The sequence below is a fragment of the Mesoplodon mirus genome, assembly GCF_964341445.2.
Source record: "Mesoplodon mirus genome assembly, chromosome: 3".
NCBI classification, from domain to species: domain Eukaryota; kingdom Metazoa; phylum Chordata; class Mammalia; order Artiodactyla; family Ziphiidae; genus Mesoplodon; species Mesoplodon mirus.
Window position 1 is genome coordinate 157,014,761 of NC_138978.1, and position 16,777 is coordinate 157,031,537.

Below are 16,777 nucleotides of genomic sequence, written 5' to 3' on the forward strand. Positions count from 1 at the left end.
TGCGCCAAATGATCTGTTTACATACTGCTTACCTACTTTTGAGTGGAATGTTCATAATTTTTTTTACGTCATGAATTTACATATCTGTGAAATAAGACTAAATGGATTAATAAACTGAAGTTATATTGTATTACTATACAATAAGGCAAAACACAAACCATTCATCATAAATAAATTAAAAATAGAACACTTTTATCTACCTTTCACATAAACAAATCCAATTGCCTTTACAAAACCAACGCTGTTCTCTGCAGTGCACACATAAGTACCCGAATCTTCTTTTGACATCCCTTCAATAACAAGTTCACTGTGTCCATTTACACTGTCAAAGTGGGCTGAAGGAAACAAGGTAGAAAGCAACATAAATGCCTCTCAGTAACCTAGAAAAATAATCACTACAGCTCAGTATTTTGCAGGTTAGATTTATGAATTGGTTAGCAATTGAACCAAAGAGATCTCATTATGACATTGGAGGAGAGAGCCTTTTCCAGGGATTTCTTCCTGAGCTATTTGCTGTGTCTCTAGACACTTGTTTGAAGAATGAAAAAAAAAAAAAAAAGAAGGATCAGGAGAAGAGAATGAAAACAAACATCTTTTAAAATTAATTTTCGATTTGAAGTACACCTTTCATCTCAAAGGGTTGCCTAAAGCTGGCTCAGTCTCTCTGGGTTTCAAAAAATCTTTCATTCAGAAATATGACATTTTTGGGGCTTCCCTGGTGGCGCAGTGGTTGACAGTCCGTCTGCCGATGCAGGGGACACGGGTTCGTGCCCCGGTCTGGGAAGATCCCACATGCCGCAGAGCGGCTGGGCCCGTGAGCCATGGCCGCTGAGCCTGCGCGTCCGGAGCCTGTGCGCCGCAATGGGAGAGGCCACAACAGTGAGAGGCCCTCGTACCGCAAAAAAAAAAAAAAAAAAAAAAAAAAGAAATATGACATTTTCCATTTCATTTCTCTCACACCACTTTTCCTCCCAAACAATTTACATCAAAATATAATTCAACTGACTTGGCAGCTCAGAGGGGAAATCATGAAAATATACGTTAGTTAGGTAATAAATAATAACAACAAGATTAAATTTGTAATAATTTGAACTTCTCCATAAGTGATCATGATATAAATATTTACAAAGGTATTTACAATACTTGGAATAGAGTATAAGATAAACATGCTAATCCTAAAATAATCAATACTAAATAAGGTTTTGATTAAACCAGCCAATATCTAATTAAGTATGTTTACCTTGCATGTTTTCTCCCATTCAAATTATCTTTTAAAGTTTCATACTGCTGAATATTATGTGGAAAACTAAGCTTTAAAATTTTAATTAGCTAAGTTAGTACTACGTCTTCAGAAAATAGTACTGATTAAGTTTTTTAGAGTTTATTTTTCCTTAGTAAGGTATACTATTATTGTTAAGGTGATACAGTTGGTGAAGTCTAGTGATTAACATAAATCTTTACAGCAGAGAAAACTCAAGCTTATTACTAATTTTTCAGCAAGGCATTTGTAAATGCAGTACTTCAGAACTCAATTTTGGATGCAACAATTTATCTTTACAGACAATATCTTTATGCTGGTCATAAAGTCTAACAAATAGAGACACTTGTCTTCCCAGGGATGAGGGCTCCTGGGCTTTAAAAAAAAAAAGATGGAGATTGGTTTTGAGTTCTCTATGGGTGTACTATTCACTTCTTAAGAATTAAATTACCAACCTGGGATAATATTGTTATTGAAGGTCCATGTTAACTTGGGCAATGGAATACCAGTTGCTTTACAGTTTAATCGTAGCTGTTCTCCTTTATTTAATGACACATCTCCAGGAAGTTCAGTAAAAGTGGGGAGAACATGCACAGTCAGGCTGATGGTGTGTGTGTCTTCACCTGCAGCATTGTTAGCAATGCAGGTATAGGTGCCAGAATCCTCTGGCTTAAAGAAAGAAAAATCATACAGCTTAAAATTACATAATCTTACGTTATACTACATATAATACATACATTTACATAGCTTGGTCCCCAAAGGAGCACTCTTCTTTAAAGATAGTTTAAATTTCCATCTTGTAGTCTGAACCATCTGGCTAGCTTTTAAATAACATAATTTAAAATGTATAAGAATTTAAACAAAAGCCCATACCTTATAGAACTATAGAATTTATAATAATAAGATCTCAGAAAACTTTAAAGTTTATTAAACATCAACTGCTGTACTGCAATGTACAAATAAAGAGCAAATAGTCCCAAAGGCTGTTAGACTCTTGACAGCATAGTTGGCTTTCTGGGTAATGTGGCACCAAAGTCCACCAAAATTATCAAAGGAAATGGCAAGAGTAAGGGCAATAACACCTGCAATTCCAAAATTTCACTTGCTAAATCCAGCTCTTGGCACTCACTTTATTAGATGTATTGGCAGCATTTGACACAATTCTGGCTTCCTTCTTTTTAAAACCATGTCTTCACTTGGCTTCCAGGACACCCCATTCCCCTAGTTTCCTTCCTACTTCACTGGTTGCTCCTTTTCCATCTCCTTTTGCTGGCTTCCCCTCCACATTAATGTCTTTACGTTGGTATGTGAGAGGGCTCAGTCTTAGTCCTCTTTTCTTCTGTATCTGCACTCACGTCTCTGGTGATCTCATCCAGTCTTATGGCTTTAAATATCATCTATCTACTGATGAGTAACAGAATGTCCAGCCCAGATCTTTCTTCCAAATTCCAACTACATTGAACTTTTCATTCCAACTCTTTGCTTAGATGTCTAAAAGACATCTCAAACTCATGTCCAAAACTGAACTCCCCATTTCCCCTTCCTGTTCTATCTGCAGCCTTCACACCATCTCAGTTGATGGCTACTTTGTTCTTCCAGTTGTTCATGCCTTTGTTCTCAGACATTTGAGTTATCCTTTACCCTTTTCTTTTTCAGACTCTACTTGCAATCTAGCTAGGAAATCCTAGCTTCAAAGTATGTGCAAAATCCAATCACTTCTCACCCCTTCTCTGCTAATGTTCAGCTTTTTTTTTTAATTAATTTTTATTGGAGTATGGTTGCTTTACAATTCTGTGTTAGCCTCAACTGCACAACAAAATGAATCAGCCATATGCATACAGATATCCCCTCCCTTTTGGACCTCCCTCCCATTTAGGTTACCACAGTGCACTAGGTGTGTTCCCTGTGCTGTACAGAATGTTCCCATCAGTTGTCCATTTTACACATAGTATCTGGATAAAGAAGATGTGGTACATATACACAATGGAATATTACTCAGCCATAAAATGGAATGAAATTGGGTCAGAGACATGGATTGACCTAATGTTCAGCTTTGAGTCCTATAATCTCTCCTCTGCCTCCCAACCATCTTCCCAACTGGTCTTTTCTGTTTCTATCCTTCCTTGCCTCCCTACCATGTATTCTCATGGAATAGGAGGAGGAGAAAGAGGAGTGGGGGGAAGGGGGAGGAGGAGCCAATGCAATATTGCAAAAACATAAGGCAGACAACATTGTTCCCCTGCTCAAAACCTGTAATAGATTCTGATTTTACTCAGAGTAAAATGCAAAATTGTTATGACCTACAAGACACTACATGTATCTGGCTTTCATTTTTCTGACTTCTTTCTCCCTCTTTTCATTCTTTTTCTTCTTTGCTTTCACTGGCCTTCTGTTTCTCAAGTACATCAGACATGTTCCTACGTTACATTTTTTGCACCCACCTTAATTTCTTTGCCCCCAAAATCTGGGGGAGGAGCATCCCAGTTTTCTCTGCCTGGGATGCTCCTCTTCCAGATATTTGCTTAGCTAACTCACTTCCTTCAAATTTTGCTCAAAATGTCTCCTTCCCAAAGGACATTTACTCTGACTATGCTATTTAAAAATGTAACCTGTACTCCTCCAACTTCTGATCCCCTTTACCCTGCTCTTCTTTTATTTTTCATACCAGTAGTTTTCTTTTGGTAACTGGTATGAAACAATACATTGTTTATTTTTATTTGTTATTGTCTATCTCCCTCCTCTAGAAATAAACTCCGTGAGGGCAAGGATCTTTGATTCTTTTGTTCCCTGATGTATTTATTCCCAGTGCCTAAATCAGTGTGATCACACTGATAAATAAATATTTGTTGAATTAATGACTGAATGCTTCTGACTGCATTAAGGTCCATATTACAGACTTTTTCTTCTTTTTAAAAAGTTTAAGAATATATATTTTTGCATTGAAGCATCAAAAAACTGATTGGAAATGCAGCATAAAAGTGTAATTACTCATTATAGATATAATCTAAATTTGGTTGGTTGTATACTAATTTTTCTAAGGGCAAACAGGAATAAATCATATTCCATGTAAAGGTCTCCCCACTCTGACACCATTTAGCTATTCTTAAAATTCCCCAGTTATAAAAACTTAAGTTTAAAATCAAGGATTTTATGGAAGTAAAGCTTTTGAAAATCTGGATTGTACATATTATTCACTTATAGACTTCTTATCATTTGTGCCCTTCATCTAGTTTTTATAAGCTACCTTATTGTTGATATATTTCTTAATGTATCTGAGTCACTGTCTCACTAAAAGTCTAAACTTTTCTTACTTAATTTCTTCAGTTCTAAGAGTGATTAAGGGGCCTAATTCAACATTCTTGAACCTGGGAGGAATCCCTACTGGAGATATTTACCAGCTTAAACAAACAAACAAGCAAACAAATTTATCTTTATTTTATCAATTCTAAAACTCATAGTTTTAACTTTTAATATCTCTGAATTTGGGATACAACTTAAAAATTGATGATCTTCTCTAGTTTACTTGACTATATATTTTTTCTTAGTGGCACATAAAATATTGGTACATCTTAGAATTGATGGAAACAGATTTGAATAAATACAATTTCTACTAGCACATGAGACAGAGTTAAGCTATCACTAGAGCTATTTATCTGGTAATTCCAGGAGTCTGGCTAAAGGCTGAAATTATACTGCGAAGTAAATGTGATCAATTTTATCATTTAAATTTGTTCAAATTTAATTCTATGAAGACTTTGTAAGGAAATTTAGGCACTTTGAAGGGTAATGAAAAGGAATAAGATAGGCACAAAAGCTCTGAAAGTGATTCACATTTTAATCATGTTTCATATTTAGTACCAAGTGTTGATACTCTCAAACCACATGATAATTTTTTTAAAAGTCATGTGGTATGCATAGATACAGATTCCTCTTCAAGTGGGCTCACACTGAAAAACTGAGATGCTTTCCACAGCTACAATTTTGCAGACTGGCAAAGCACCACCTAAGAATATTCAAAAACCCCAGCTTGCACTGATCCCTAAGACTAAGAGTTATTTAAAAACCTGAAAAGAGCAAAAAGCCTGCTTTTTGTATTTGCTTAATAATACATCAGACATTTTTACATCTCTACTCTTCTAACAATCCTCATGTATCATTACAAACATGGAATATAACAGAGGCTTAGAATTTTTCCTGATAAACACAGATTTCCACAAAAATAAAATAATTTTAAAAGAAGGCCACTTATGAGTTCTCACGATATGCTAAATACTATTCTCAGGGACATAAAATGAAATATGTGTAAAATTAATTTTTTGACCTGAATTTATAAGAGTACTTTCTTTCCTTTCATTATTAAAAAATACATTTCCAAGCTAAGTCACTAAATGTAAAAAGGTGAATTAATAATCTGGCTTAATGTATCTATTCGTGTCTATTAAACTTACCACAACATTTTCCAGAATGAGCTCCCCATAGGGTTCGACAGTGTGTTTTCCTAACAAGTTAGCCAAAAGAACATTGTCTTTTTTCCAGTTAATTGCTGGTGTGGGGATTCCATCAGCCACGCATGGAAGAACGGCTTGTGAATTCTCATTGACCGTGTAATGTACTTCTGTACTTTGAATTCTAGGTGGTACTATGAAGAGTTTAAAAATGATAGGTATTCAGGATGTTGAATTAAAAATATCTTTATTCACACTGAAAATTAACACACAATAGACTTTCTTGAGGGTAACTTGCTAGAAATACTAACAAAATTTATCAAGCCATTTACTTGTTTGTTACTACGAAAGCAATCCATATTTTTGATGTTAGCAAGAATTCGAATGCATCTGTACTTGTTGAATATCAATTTCTGAAAAAATGACATAGAACTGGTGAGAAATATTTAGATTTTATTTGACTTCCTGACTTTTCCTTACTTGAGTTTCTTTTGCTTATTGCAGTGAAGTAAAATAAACAAGAGCAACTAAAATAAAAAATGCTTCTATAGTTGTATAATTGCTAGATTTGTATCAGAGATATTGTGAGGATAGACTAATAAAAGTCCCTAGTTAAAAACACTGTAAAATACTCACCCCATATTAAATATCAAAAAGTGCTAAAGAAAAAAATATTTATTGCAGTATTTCACATGTGTTACAATAAATGCAAATAAAACCGGTGAAGACATTTAATTCAGTTTTTATACTGTCACAGAGAAATTTTTACAGTGATTTCATAATTCTGTGCAAATACTGCCTTTGCCTCAAATTTTTTTGAAATAGAATTTAGGCAATATAGAAAGGACAATTGACTATTTCAGGGTACTAACAAATACTTTAGTGAACTTGGAACTAAGATATTCACTTCTAAAAGAAAGGCTTAAAAAATATTAAGAATACTTGGCTCAAAAAGTAAAAATAGAGATTGGTTCAAGATGGCAGAGTAGAAGGACATGCTCTCACTCCCTCTTTCAAGAACACTGGAATCACAACTAACTGCTGAACAGTCATCGACAGGAAAACACTGGAACTCACCAAAAAAGATACCCCACATGCAAAGACAAAGGAGAAGCTGAAATGAGATGGCAGGCAGGGCACTATCACAATAAAATCAAATCCCATAACCGCTGGTGGGTGACTCACAAACTGCAAAACAACTATACCACAGAAGTCCACCCAGTGGAGAGAAGGTTCTGAGCCCCATGTCAGGCTTCCCAACCTGGGGGTCCGGCAACGGGAGGAATTCCTAGAGAATCAGACTGTGAAGGCTAGCAAGATTTGATTGCAGGACTTTGACAGGACTGGGGGAAAAAGAGACTCCACTCTTGGAGGGCACACACAAGTAGTGTGCACATCGGGACCCAGGGGAAGCAGCAGTGACCCCACAGGAGACTGAACTGCTAGTGGTGGAGGGTCTCCTGTAGAGGCGGGGGTCAGCTGTGGCTCACCAAGGGACAAGGACACTGGCAGCAGAAGTTCTGGGAAGTACTCCTTGGCGTGAACCCTCCCAGAGTCCACCATAAGCCCCACCAAAGAGCCCAGATAGGCTCCAGTGTTGGGTCGTCTCAGACCAAAAAACCAACAGGGAGGGAACCCAGCCCTACCCATCAGCAGAGAAGCAGGTTAAAGATTTATTGAGCTCTACCAACCACCAGTCCCTCCTATCAGGAAACTTCCACAAGCCTCTTAGATAGCCTCATCCACAAGAGGGAAGAGAGCAGAAGCAAGAAGAATTGCAATCCTGCAGCCTGTGGAATAAAAACCACATTCACAGAAAGATAGACAGATGAAAAGGCAGAGGGCTATGTACCAGATGAAGGAACAAGATAAAACCCCAGAAAAACAACTAACTGAAATGGAGACAGGCAATCTTCCAGAAAAAGAATTCAGAATAATGATAGTGAAGATGATCCAGGACCTTGGAAAAAGAATGGAGGCAAAGATTGAGAAGATGCAAGAAATGTTTAACAAAAAACCTAGAAGAATCAAAGAACAAACAAACAGAGATGAACAATACAATAACTGAAATGAAAACTACACTAGAAGGAATCAATAGCAGAATAACTGAGGCAGAAGAACGGATAAGTGACCTGGAAGACAGAATGGTGGAATTCACTGCTGCGAACACAATAAAGAAAAAAGAATGAAAAGAACTGAAGACAGCCTAAGAGACCTCTGGGACAACATTAAACACAACAACACTCACATTATAGGGGTCCCAAAAGGAGAAGAGAAAGGGAAAGGACCCGAGAAAATATTTGAAGAGATTATAGTCGAAAATTTCCCTAACATGGGAAAGGAAATAGCCACCCAAGTCCAGGAAGTGCAGAGAGTGCCATACAGGATAAAGCCAAGGAGAAACATGCCAAGACACATAGTAATTGGCAAAAATTAAAGTCAAAGAAAAATTATTGAAAGCAGCAAGGGAAAAATGAAAAATAACATACAAGGGAACTCCCATAAGGCTAACAGCTGATTTCTCAGCAGAAACTCTACAAGCCAAAAGGGAGTGGCATGATATACTTAAAGTGATGAAAGGGAAGAACCAGAACCATGATTACTCTACCCGACAAGAATCTCATTCACATTCGATGGAGAAATCAAAAGCTTTACAGACAAGCAAGAGCTAAGAAAATTCAGCACCACAAAACCAGCTCTACAACAAATGATAAAGGAACTTCTCTAAGTGGGAAACACAACAGAAGAAAAGGATCTACAAAACAAACCCAAAACAATTAAGAAAATGGTAATAGGAACATACATATCGACAATTTCCTTAAAAGTGAATGGATTAAATGCTCCCACCAACAGACACAGGCTTGCTGAATGGACACAAAAACAAGACCCATATATATGCGGTCTACAAGAGACCCACTTGAGACCTAGGGACACATACAGACTGAAAGTGAGGGGATGGAAAAAGATATTCCATGTAAATGGAAATCAAAAGAAAGCTTGAATAGCAATATTCATATCAGATAAAATAGACTTTAAAATAAAGAATGTTACAAGAGACAAGGAAGGACACTACATAATGATCAAGGAGTCAATCCAAGAAGAAGATATAACAACTATAAATATATATGCACCCAACACAGGAGCACCTCAATACATAAGGCAAATGCAAACAGCTCTAAAAAAGGAAATCAACAGTAACACAATAACAGTGGGGGACTTTAACACCTCATTTACACCAATGGACAATCATCTGAACAGAAAATTAATAAGGAAACACAAGCTTTAAATGACACAACAGACCAAGTAGATTTAATTGATATTCATAGGACTTTCCATCCAAAAACAGTAGATTACACTTTCTTCTCAAGTGCACATGGAATATTCTCCAGGATACATCACATCTTGGGTCACAAATAAAGCCTCAGTAAATTTAAGAAAATTGAAATCATATCAAGCATCTTTTCTGACCACAACGCTATGAGATTTGAAATCAATTACAGGGAAAAAAATGTAAAAAAACACAAACACATGGAGGCTAAACAATACATTACTAAATAACCAAGAGATCACTGAAGAAATCAAAGAGGAAATGAAAAAATACCAAGAGACAAATGACAGTGAAAACACGATGATCCAAAACCTATGGGATGCAGCAAAAGCAGTTCTAAGAGAGAAGTTTATAGCTATACAAGCCTACCTCAAGAAACATCTCAAATAAACAATCTAACCTTACACCTAAAGGACCTAGAGAAACAAGAACAAATAAAACCCAAAGTTAGCAGAAGGAAAGAAATCATAAAGATCAGATCAGAAATAAATGAAATAGAAGCAAAGAAAATAATAGCAAAGATCAATAAAACCATAAGCTGGTTCTTTGAGAAGATAAACAAAATTGATAAACCATTAGCCAGACTCATCAAGAAAAAGAGGGAGAGGACTCAAATCAATAAAATTAGAAATGAAAACGGAGAAGTTACAATAGACACCACAGAAATAGAAAGCATCTTAAGAAACTACTACAAGCAACTCTATGCCAATAAAATGGACAACCTGGAAGAAATGGACAAATTCTTAGAAAGGTATAACCTTCCAAGACTGAACCAGGAAGAAATAGAAAATATGAACAGACCAACCACAAGTAATGAAATTAAAACTGTGATTAAAAATCTTCCAAAAAACAGAAGTCCAGGACCAGATGGCTTCACAGGCGAATTCTATCTAACATTTAGAGAAGAGATAACACCCATCCTTCTCAAACTCTTCCAAAAAATTGCAGAGGAAGGAACACTCCAAAACTCATTCTATGAGGCCACCATCACCCTGATACCAACACCAAAGACACTACAAAAAAGAAAATTACAGACCAATATCACTGATGAATATAGATGCAAAAATCCGCAACAAAATACTAGCAAACAGAATCCAACAACGCATTAAAAGGATCATACACCATGATCAAGTGAGATTATCCGAGAGATGCACTGATTCTTCAATATATGCAAATCAATCAATGTGATACACCACATTAACAAACTGAAGAATAAAAACAATATGATCATCTCAATAGATGCAGAAAAAGCTTTTGACAAAATTCAACACCCATTTTTGATAAAAAGTCTCCAGAAAGTGGGGATAGAGGAAACCTACTTCAACATAGTTAAGGCCATATATGACAAACCCACAGCAAACATCATTCTCAATGGTGAAAAACTGAAAGCATTTCCTCTAAGATCAGGAATAAGACAAGGATGTCCACTCTCACCACGGTTATTCAATACAGTTTTGGACAGCCATGGCAATCAGAGAAGAATAAGAAATAAAAGGAATACACACTGGAAAAGAAGAAGTAAAATTGTCACTGTTTGCAGATGACATGATACTATACATAGAGAATCCTAAAGATGCCACCAGAAAACTGCTAGAGCTAATCAATGAATTTGGTAAAGTTGCAGGATACAAAATTAACGCACAGAAATCTCTTGCATTCTTATACACTAATGATGAAAAATCTGAAAGAGAAATTAAGGAAACACTCCCATTTACCACTGCAAGAAAAAGAATAAAATACCTAGGAATAAACCTACCTAGGGAGACAAAACACCTGTATGCAGAAAACTATAAGGCACTGATGAAAGAAATTAAAGATGATACCAACAGATGGAGAGATATACCATGTTCTTGGATTGGAAGAATCAATATTGTGAAAATGACTATATTACCGAAAGCAATCTACAAATTCAATGCAATCCCTATCAAATTACCAATGGCATTTTTTACAAAACTAGAACAAAAAATCTTAAAATTTGTATGGAGACACAAAAGACTGCAAATAGCCAAAGCAGATTTGAGGGAAAAAAACAGAGCTGGAGGAATCAGACTCCCTGACTTCTGACTGTACTACAAAGCTACAGTAATCAAGACAGTATGGTACTGGCTCAAAAACAGACATATAGATCAATGGAACAGGATAGAAAGCCCAGAAATAAACCCATGCACCTATGGTCAACTAACCTATCACAAAGGAGGCAAGGATATACAATGGAGAAGAGACGGTCCCTTCAATAAGTGGTGCTGGGAAAACTGGTCAGCTACATGTAAAATAATGAAATTAGAACACTCCCTAACACCATACACACAAAAAAACTCAAAATGGATTAGAGACCTAAATGTAACACCGGACACTATAAAACTGTTTGAGGAAAACATAGGAAGAACACTCTTTGACATAAATCACAGCAAGATCTTTTTTGATCCAACTCCTAGAGTAATGGAAATAAAAACAAAAATAAACACATGGGACCTAATGAAACTTCAAAGCTTTTGCACAGCAAAGGAAACCATAAGCAAGACGAAAAGACAACCCTCAGTATGGGGAAAAAAAACTTGTAAATGAATCATCGGGCAAAGGATTAATCTCCAAAATATATAAACAGCTCATGCAACTCAATATTAAAAATACAAACAACCCAGTACAAAAATGGGCAGAAGACCTAAATAGACACTTCTCCAAAGAAGACATACAGATGGCCAAGAAGCTCATGAAAAGCTGCTCAACATTACTAATTATTAGAGAAATGCAAATCAAAACTACAGTGAGGTATCCCCTCACACCAGTTAGAATGGGCATCATCAGAAAATCTATAAACAACAAATGATGGAGGGTGTGGAGAAAAGGGAACCCTCTTGCACTGTTGGTGGGAATGTAAATTGATATAGCCACTATGGAGAACAGTATGGAGGCTCCTTAAAGAACTAAAAATAGAATTACCGTATGACCCAGCAATCCCACTACTGGGCATATACTCAGAGAAAACCATAATTCAGAAAGACACATGCACCCCAATGTTCACTGAAGCACTGTTTACAATAGCCAGGTCATGGAAGCAACCTAAATGCCCATCGAGAGACGAATGGATAAAGAAGATGTGGTATATATATACAATGGGATATTACTCAGCCATAAAAAGGAACAAAATTGGGTCATTTGTAGAGATGTGGATGCATCTAGAGACTGTCATACAGAGTGAAGTAAGTCAGAAAGAGAAAAACAAATATTGTATATTAATGCATATATGTGGAACCTAGAAAATGGTACAGATGAACCAGTTTGCAGAGCAGAAATTGAGACACAGAAGTAGAGAAAAAAACATATGGACATCAAGGGGGGAAACCTGCAGGGGGGTGGTGGTGGTGGTGTGATGAATTGGGCGACTGGGATTGACATGTATACAGTGATGTGTATAAAATGGATGACTAATAAGAAACAAAAACAAAAAAGTAAAAATACACTCCCCTCCCAAATCAATGAATTTTGGAATTATTCAAATACATTGCTGAGAAATGGATCAATCTTAATGACATTTTTTAGGACAATTGGTTTTGGCAAAAATTATTTTTTTATGATTATATGAGTAAGTATACAAAGATTATGTGAATGATTACATGCATAAACAATAGATAGTACGGAAAATCAAAAATCTATTTTGCTGAATGGTATGTCACAAATATTCATTTTTCATTAATGTATGCTGTATTTTTATTATCTCCTTTATCCTGGTTTCCTTGGAGTTTATACTTCAACTTTTCTAATGGTTACAAAGTTGCAGCATTAGTACATTTACTTAAATTCATTCTTTTTCAAAATGAAAATTTTAAGGCTGTGACTTTATATTTGATTATAGTTTGGCCACACACCATACATTTTGATATGTGGTGTCCTTATTTTTTATTATTTTCTAAATAATCTGAAAATACAACCATATTCTTTGACCTACTTGTTGACTAGAATGGTATTTTTTAATTTGGCTGGGGTTGGGGTTTTGGCATTAAAAGTTCATTACACATTTCTAGCTTTATTGCGTTGTGGGCAGGAATTGTTGCCTATACTTTTAAATTATTATTAACAATTTCTTTGTTGTTTAGTATATGGTCAATTTTGGTAAATTTTCTACAAACCCTTGAAAGAAGGAATATTATTCACTTGAAACTAAAGGACTAATGTGTATTAATTAGTTCAATTGTATTAACTGAAAGCAGGTATAAAACTGTACAAAATTCAAATACACCTGAAAGATAAAAAACAGCTTTCACAAATTTTTTATAAAGGGAAAAAGTAGAAACTCATCATTAAAACAAGAGTTACCTCTGAAAATAGTAGGTGGAAACAGTTTAATTTACTTATTGTTTCTTACCACTGATATTAATAGGTATTCTACCTTTAGTCTTAAAAGTATACAATTAAAAAAATTACAAAATAACAACTAAAATATTTCAATGCTGATCTTTAGGTATTTTGTTAGTTGTCTGAATGCAAAGGAAAAAATGGTATTTTTTCTATTATTCAAATATACCTGTAAATATTTTGCTACATACTTTAAAATAATGAATCAAATAGATCTCCAATTCTCATTAGATTCACATTACATTTATAATGTAGGTCACATGGTGATTAGTTTTGAGCCAAGATGACTTGCAACTTGAAAAGTAAAGCAGAAGAATAACAAAACAAATGGACTCCTCATAAGCCAAATTAAAGATCCCAATAATTGCAATATGAGGGGATTGGCAACACATTGATTATCCTGGCTTTATTAATAAAATCTCTTTGTCACACACATATGTGCACAGACGAATAAACATAGCCTACCAAAATCATATTTGAAGGGCAAGTGTACCTACATACCACATGAACACACACACTCCACTCTTCATTACTGTTTTACATTGTTTTGATTTTCATCCTATTTTTTTCCTGGTGTTTTTTTTTCTTTGCCATGGTAATGTAGCACACTGAAATGATTTATGCTAAACAACCTACCATGGACAGTGAGCTTGGTGCTCGTGCTGCTTGATCCTGCCACATTAGCTGCTGTGCATGTGTACTGGCCAGCATCACTAGGCTGAGCAAATGCTATTTGCAGAGCTCCGGAGCTGAGGATGTGCTGGCGGATTGATTCCATAATTACATGCCCATCTTTATGCCACGTAATGTCAGGTGGTGGGAGGCCATCTGCCTCACAGGGTAGCATGATGGGCTTATCCACAGCAATGATATATTCCTTAGGATGGGGGCTAATGACTGGAGGAACTAAAAGATACAAGGTGTGAATGTTATCTTAAAAGCAGGAATGTACCATTTACACACTACAGTATTACTCTAGCAAAGTGAAGTCACATTGACAAGAAACAAAGCCCTGACTTTACCATATCATCACCAAAGGATTGCTATAGCTTGTTTGCATTGGAAAAGAAAATTCATTGAACCCATTGTAGAAAATTATTCTCTATCTAGTTAACAAATATAAATGATAATCAATTTTAAATAAGGATATAAACATGTACTCATGAGGGATTTCATGTCTAGAAAACTTAGACTGTGTTGACAGAGGTATTTTCTTTAACATACATGTATTGTGATTCATCAGCTACTTAAAACTTCCAAAATAGACCCCTTCAAGGTTTGGAAATTGTTCACCTGCTCAAAGATCCTTTTATTCATGGGTTTCCTACAGTGCTTATGATCTCATATACAGTGGCCACATTTAACAAGGCATTTTGTTAATGAATAAAGGAATAAAGAAGTAGAATATGGAAAAGAATTACAATTAACCCTTGAACAAAGCAGGGGTTAGGGATGATGACCCTGTGTGCTACCGAAAATCTGAATATAACTTATAGTTGGCCCTCTGTGTCCTTGTCTCCTCTGTATCTGTGGTTTTGCATCTGCAGATTCAACCAACCTTGGATTGTACAGTAATGTAGTATTTACTACTGAAAAAAAATCCATGTATAAGTGGACCTGCACGGTTCAAACCGTGTTGGTCAAGGGTTGACAGTATATAGATAAAACTCTTTGCACTTCTTCAGAAAATGGTGGAAGGGCTTATGATTAGGATTTCTCTTCCTAGTGTTTACAATAGATTCCTAGTGTTTACAATAGATTACACTAAGGATATTCTACTGAGCTTTTCTTACCCTTTCCTGCCTTGGGGCTATTGCACATGCTGCCCTCTCTTCCTTGGACACTCTGCTACTTTTACATGGCTCATCCTAGCTCATCATTCAGGTCTCAGCTCCAGTGGTACCTGCCTCAGCTCCAATAGTATCCCCCCCCTCCACCAAGTAGTTGTTAAAGCTTACTTTAACCACTAGTGTAAAGTGGTCCCCACATTTTCTCATTTTGGAATATTGAAATGCTGTTAGTTGTTCAAAGTGTTTCTTTTTCTGTTTTGAAAAAAAGTGTTTCTTTTTTTATATCAATAGTTTTAATCAATTAGTGAAGGAAAAAACCCTCACTAATTCTTTTCTATGATCTCAGTGTTGTCAAAACCAATGAATATTTCTTGGTCATCATACTAACCGACCTTTTGTTTGCATTAAAAAAGCCATCTACTTCCTTCTTGAAACACTGTCCTCTCCTAGCCTCCATCTAGTTTTCCTCTGTCACCTCTTCCCTCTCCTTTGTATTCTTTTCCAGTGTTCTCTCTTTTCTCAGACCTCTTAACAATGCAGAGTCCTGGGGCTTTGTCCTTAAGCTCTTTTCAGTCCAAATTCTCATCCAGTCTTGTAGACTGAAATACCCTGATTACTTCCAAATTTATATCTTAGACTATACTTCTCCCTTGAATTCTGAATTCATAAATATTCAATGCTTTTTGACATCTCTGCTAGGATTTCTAATAGTTTCCCACATCTAACATGATTAAACAGAAATCACGCTTTCCTTCCTCCCCAACTAGTTCCTCCCTTTGCATCCCTCACAGCACTATCTCCCATCTCTAGCTCAGGCCCAAAGCCCAGGAAACATTGTTAACTCTTCTCTTTTCCTAACCTCCCAATCTGATTAATCAGTAATCCTGGCAATTACATCTCCAAAGAGTTCTTGAATCCACCACTTCTTTTTCATTTTCCCCTGCAACTCACACACCCACTCGCACTCCCAGCCAGACTGTATCACATGATGCCTAGAGCACTTTACTAGTTCTTCCAGCTCTAGTCTTGTGCTTTCTCGAAATCATTATCTATATACCAGCAAAAGAGGTCTTCCTAAAACTAAACAAGAGTCTTGGTTAAATCATTAAAGGCTTCAACACTGCACACAGAAGGAAATCTTACCCCTCCTCTGGTCCTTCGGGCACTCCGTGCACTGGTCCCACTTTCTCTTCTGACCTCCTTCACATTTTGCCAGCCTTCCCAGGTTCATTACTGTCAGCCACACTGGCACGCTTCTTTTCTTAACCTTTCCTGCCTTGGGGCCATTGCACATGCTGCCCACTCTTCCTTGGACACTCTGCTACCTTTACATGGCTCATCCTAGCTCATCATTCAGGTCTCAGCTCCAATGGTAACCCCCCTCAGCTCCAATGGTACCCCCATCAGTAGGTTAAAGCCTACTTTAACCACTAAAGTCGTCCCCACATTTTCCCACTATTCCCCATCTCAGCCTTTTGTTTTCCCTCTGCATATCATATGTCAGAATTTATCATAATTTCATTTATTTGGTAGTTTCATTTTTTTTCCTTCTCCACACTATAAGGAAAGGATCATATCTATAATGGTCAATGTATTTCTACTT

General features: G+C 36.3%; 1 protein-coding gene across 5 annotated transcripts in view; it reads right to left on the reverse strand.

Annotated features, from left to right (window-relative positions):
- Positions 1-16,777, reverse strand: part of HMCN1 (hemicentin 1) — a gene marked incomplete at its 5' end in the record, with an annotated part of 518,370 nt that overhangs the window by 86,932 nt on the left and 414,661 nt on the right. For all 5 annotated transcript variants that reach the window (XR_014293546.1, XM_082615777.1, XM_082615778.1 and 2 more), the window contains 4 exons: positions 201-335; positions 1,714-1,927; positions 5,707-5,897; positions 14,021-14,290. Coding sequence is in view for 4 of the 5 variants with exons in the window: in XM_082615777.1 (XP_082471903.1) it covers positions 201-335; positions 1,714-1,927; positions 5,707-5,897; positions 14,021-14,290 (810 nt within the window). The remainder of the gene's footprint in view (positions 1-200; positions 336-1,713; positions 1,928-5,706; positions 5,898-14,020; positions 14,291-16,777) is intronic.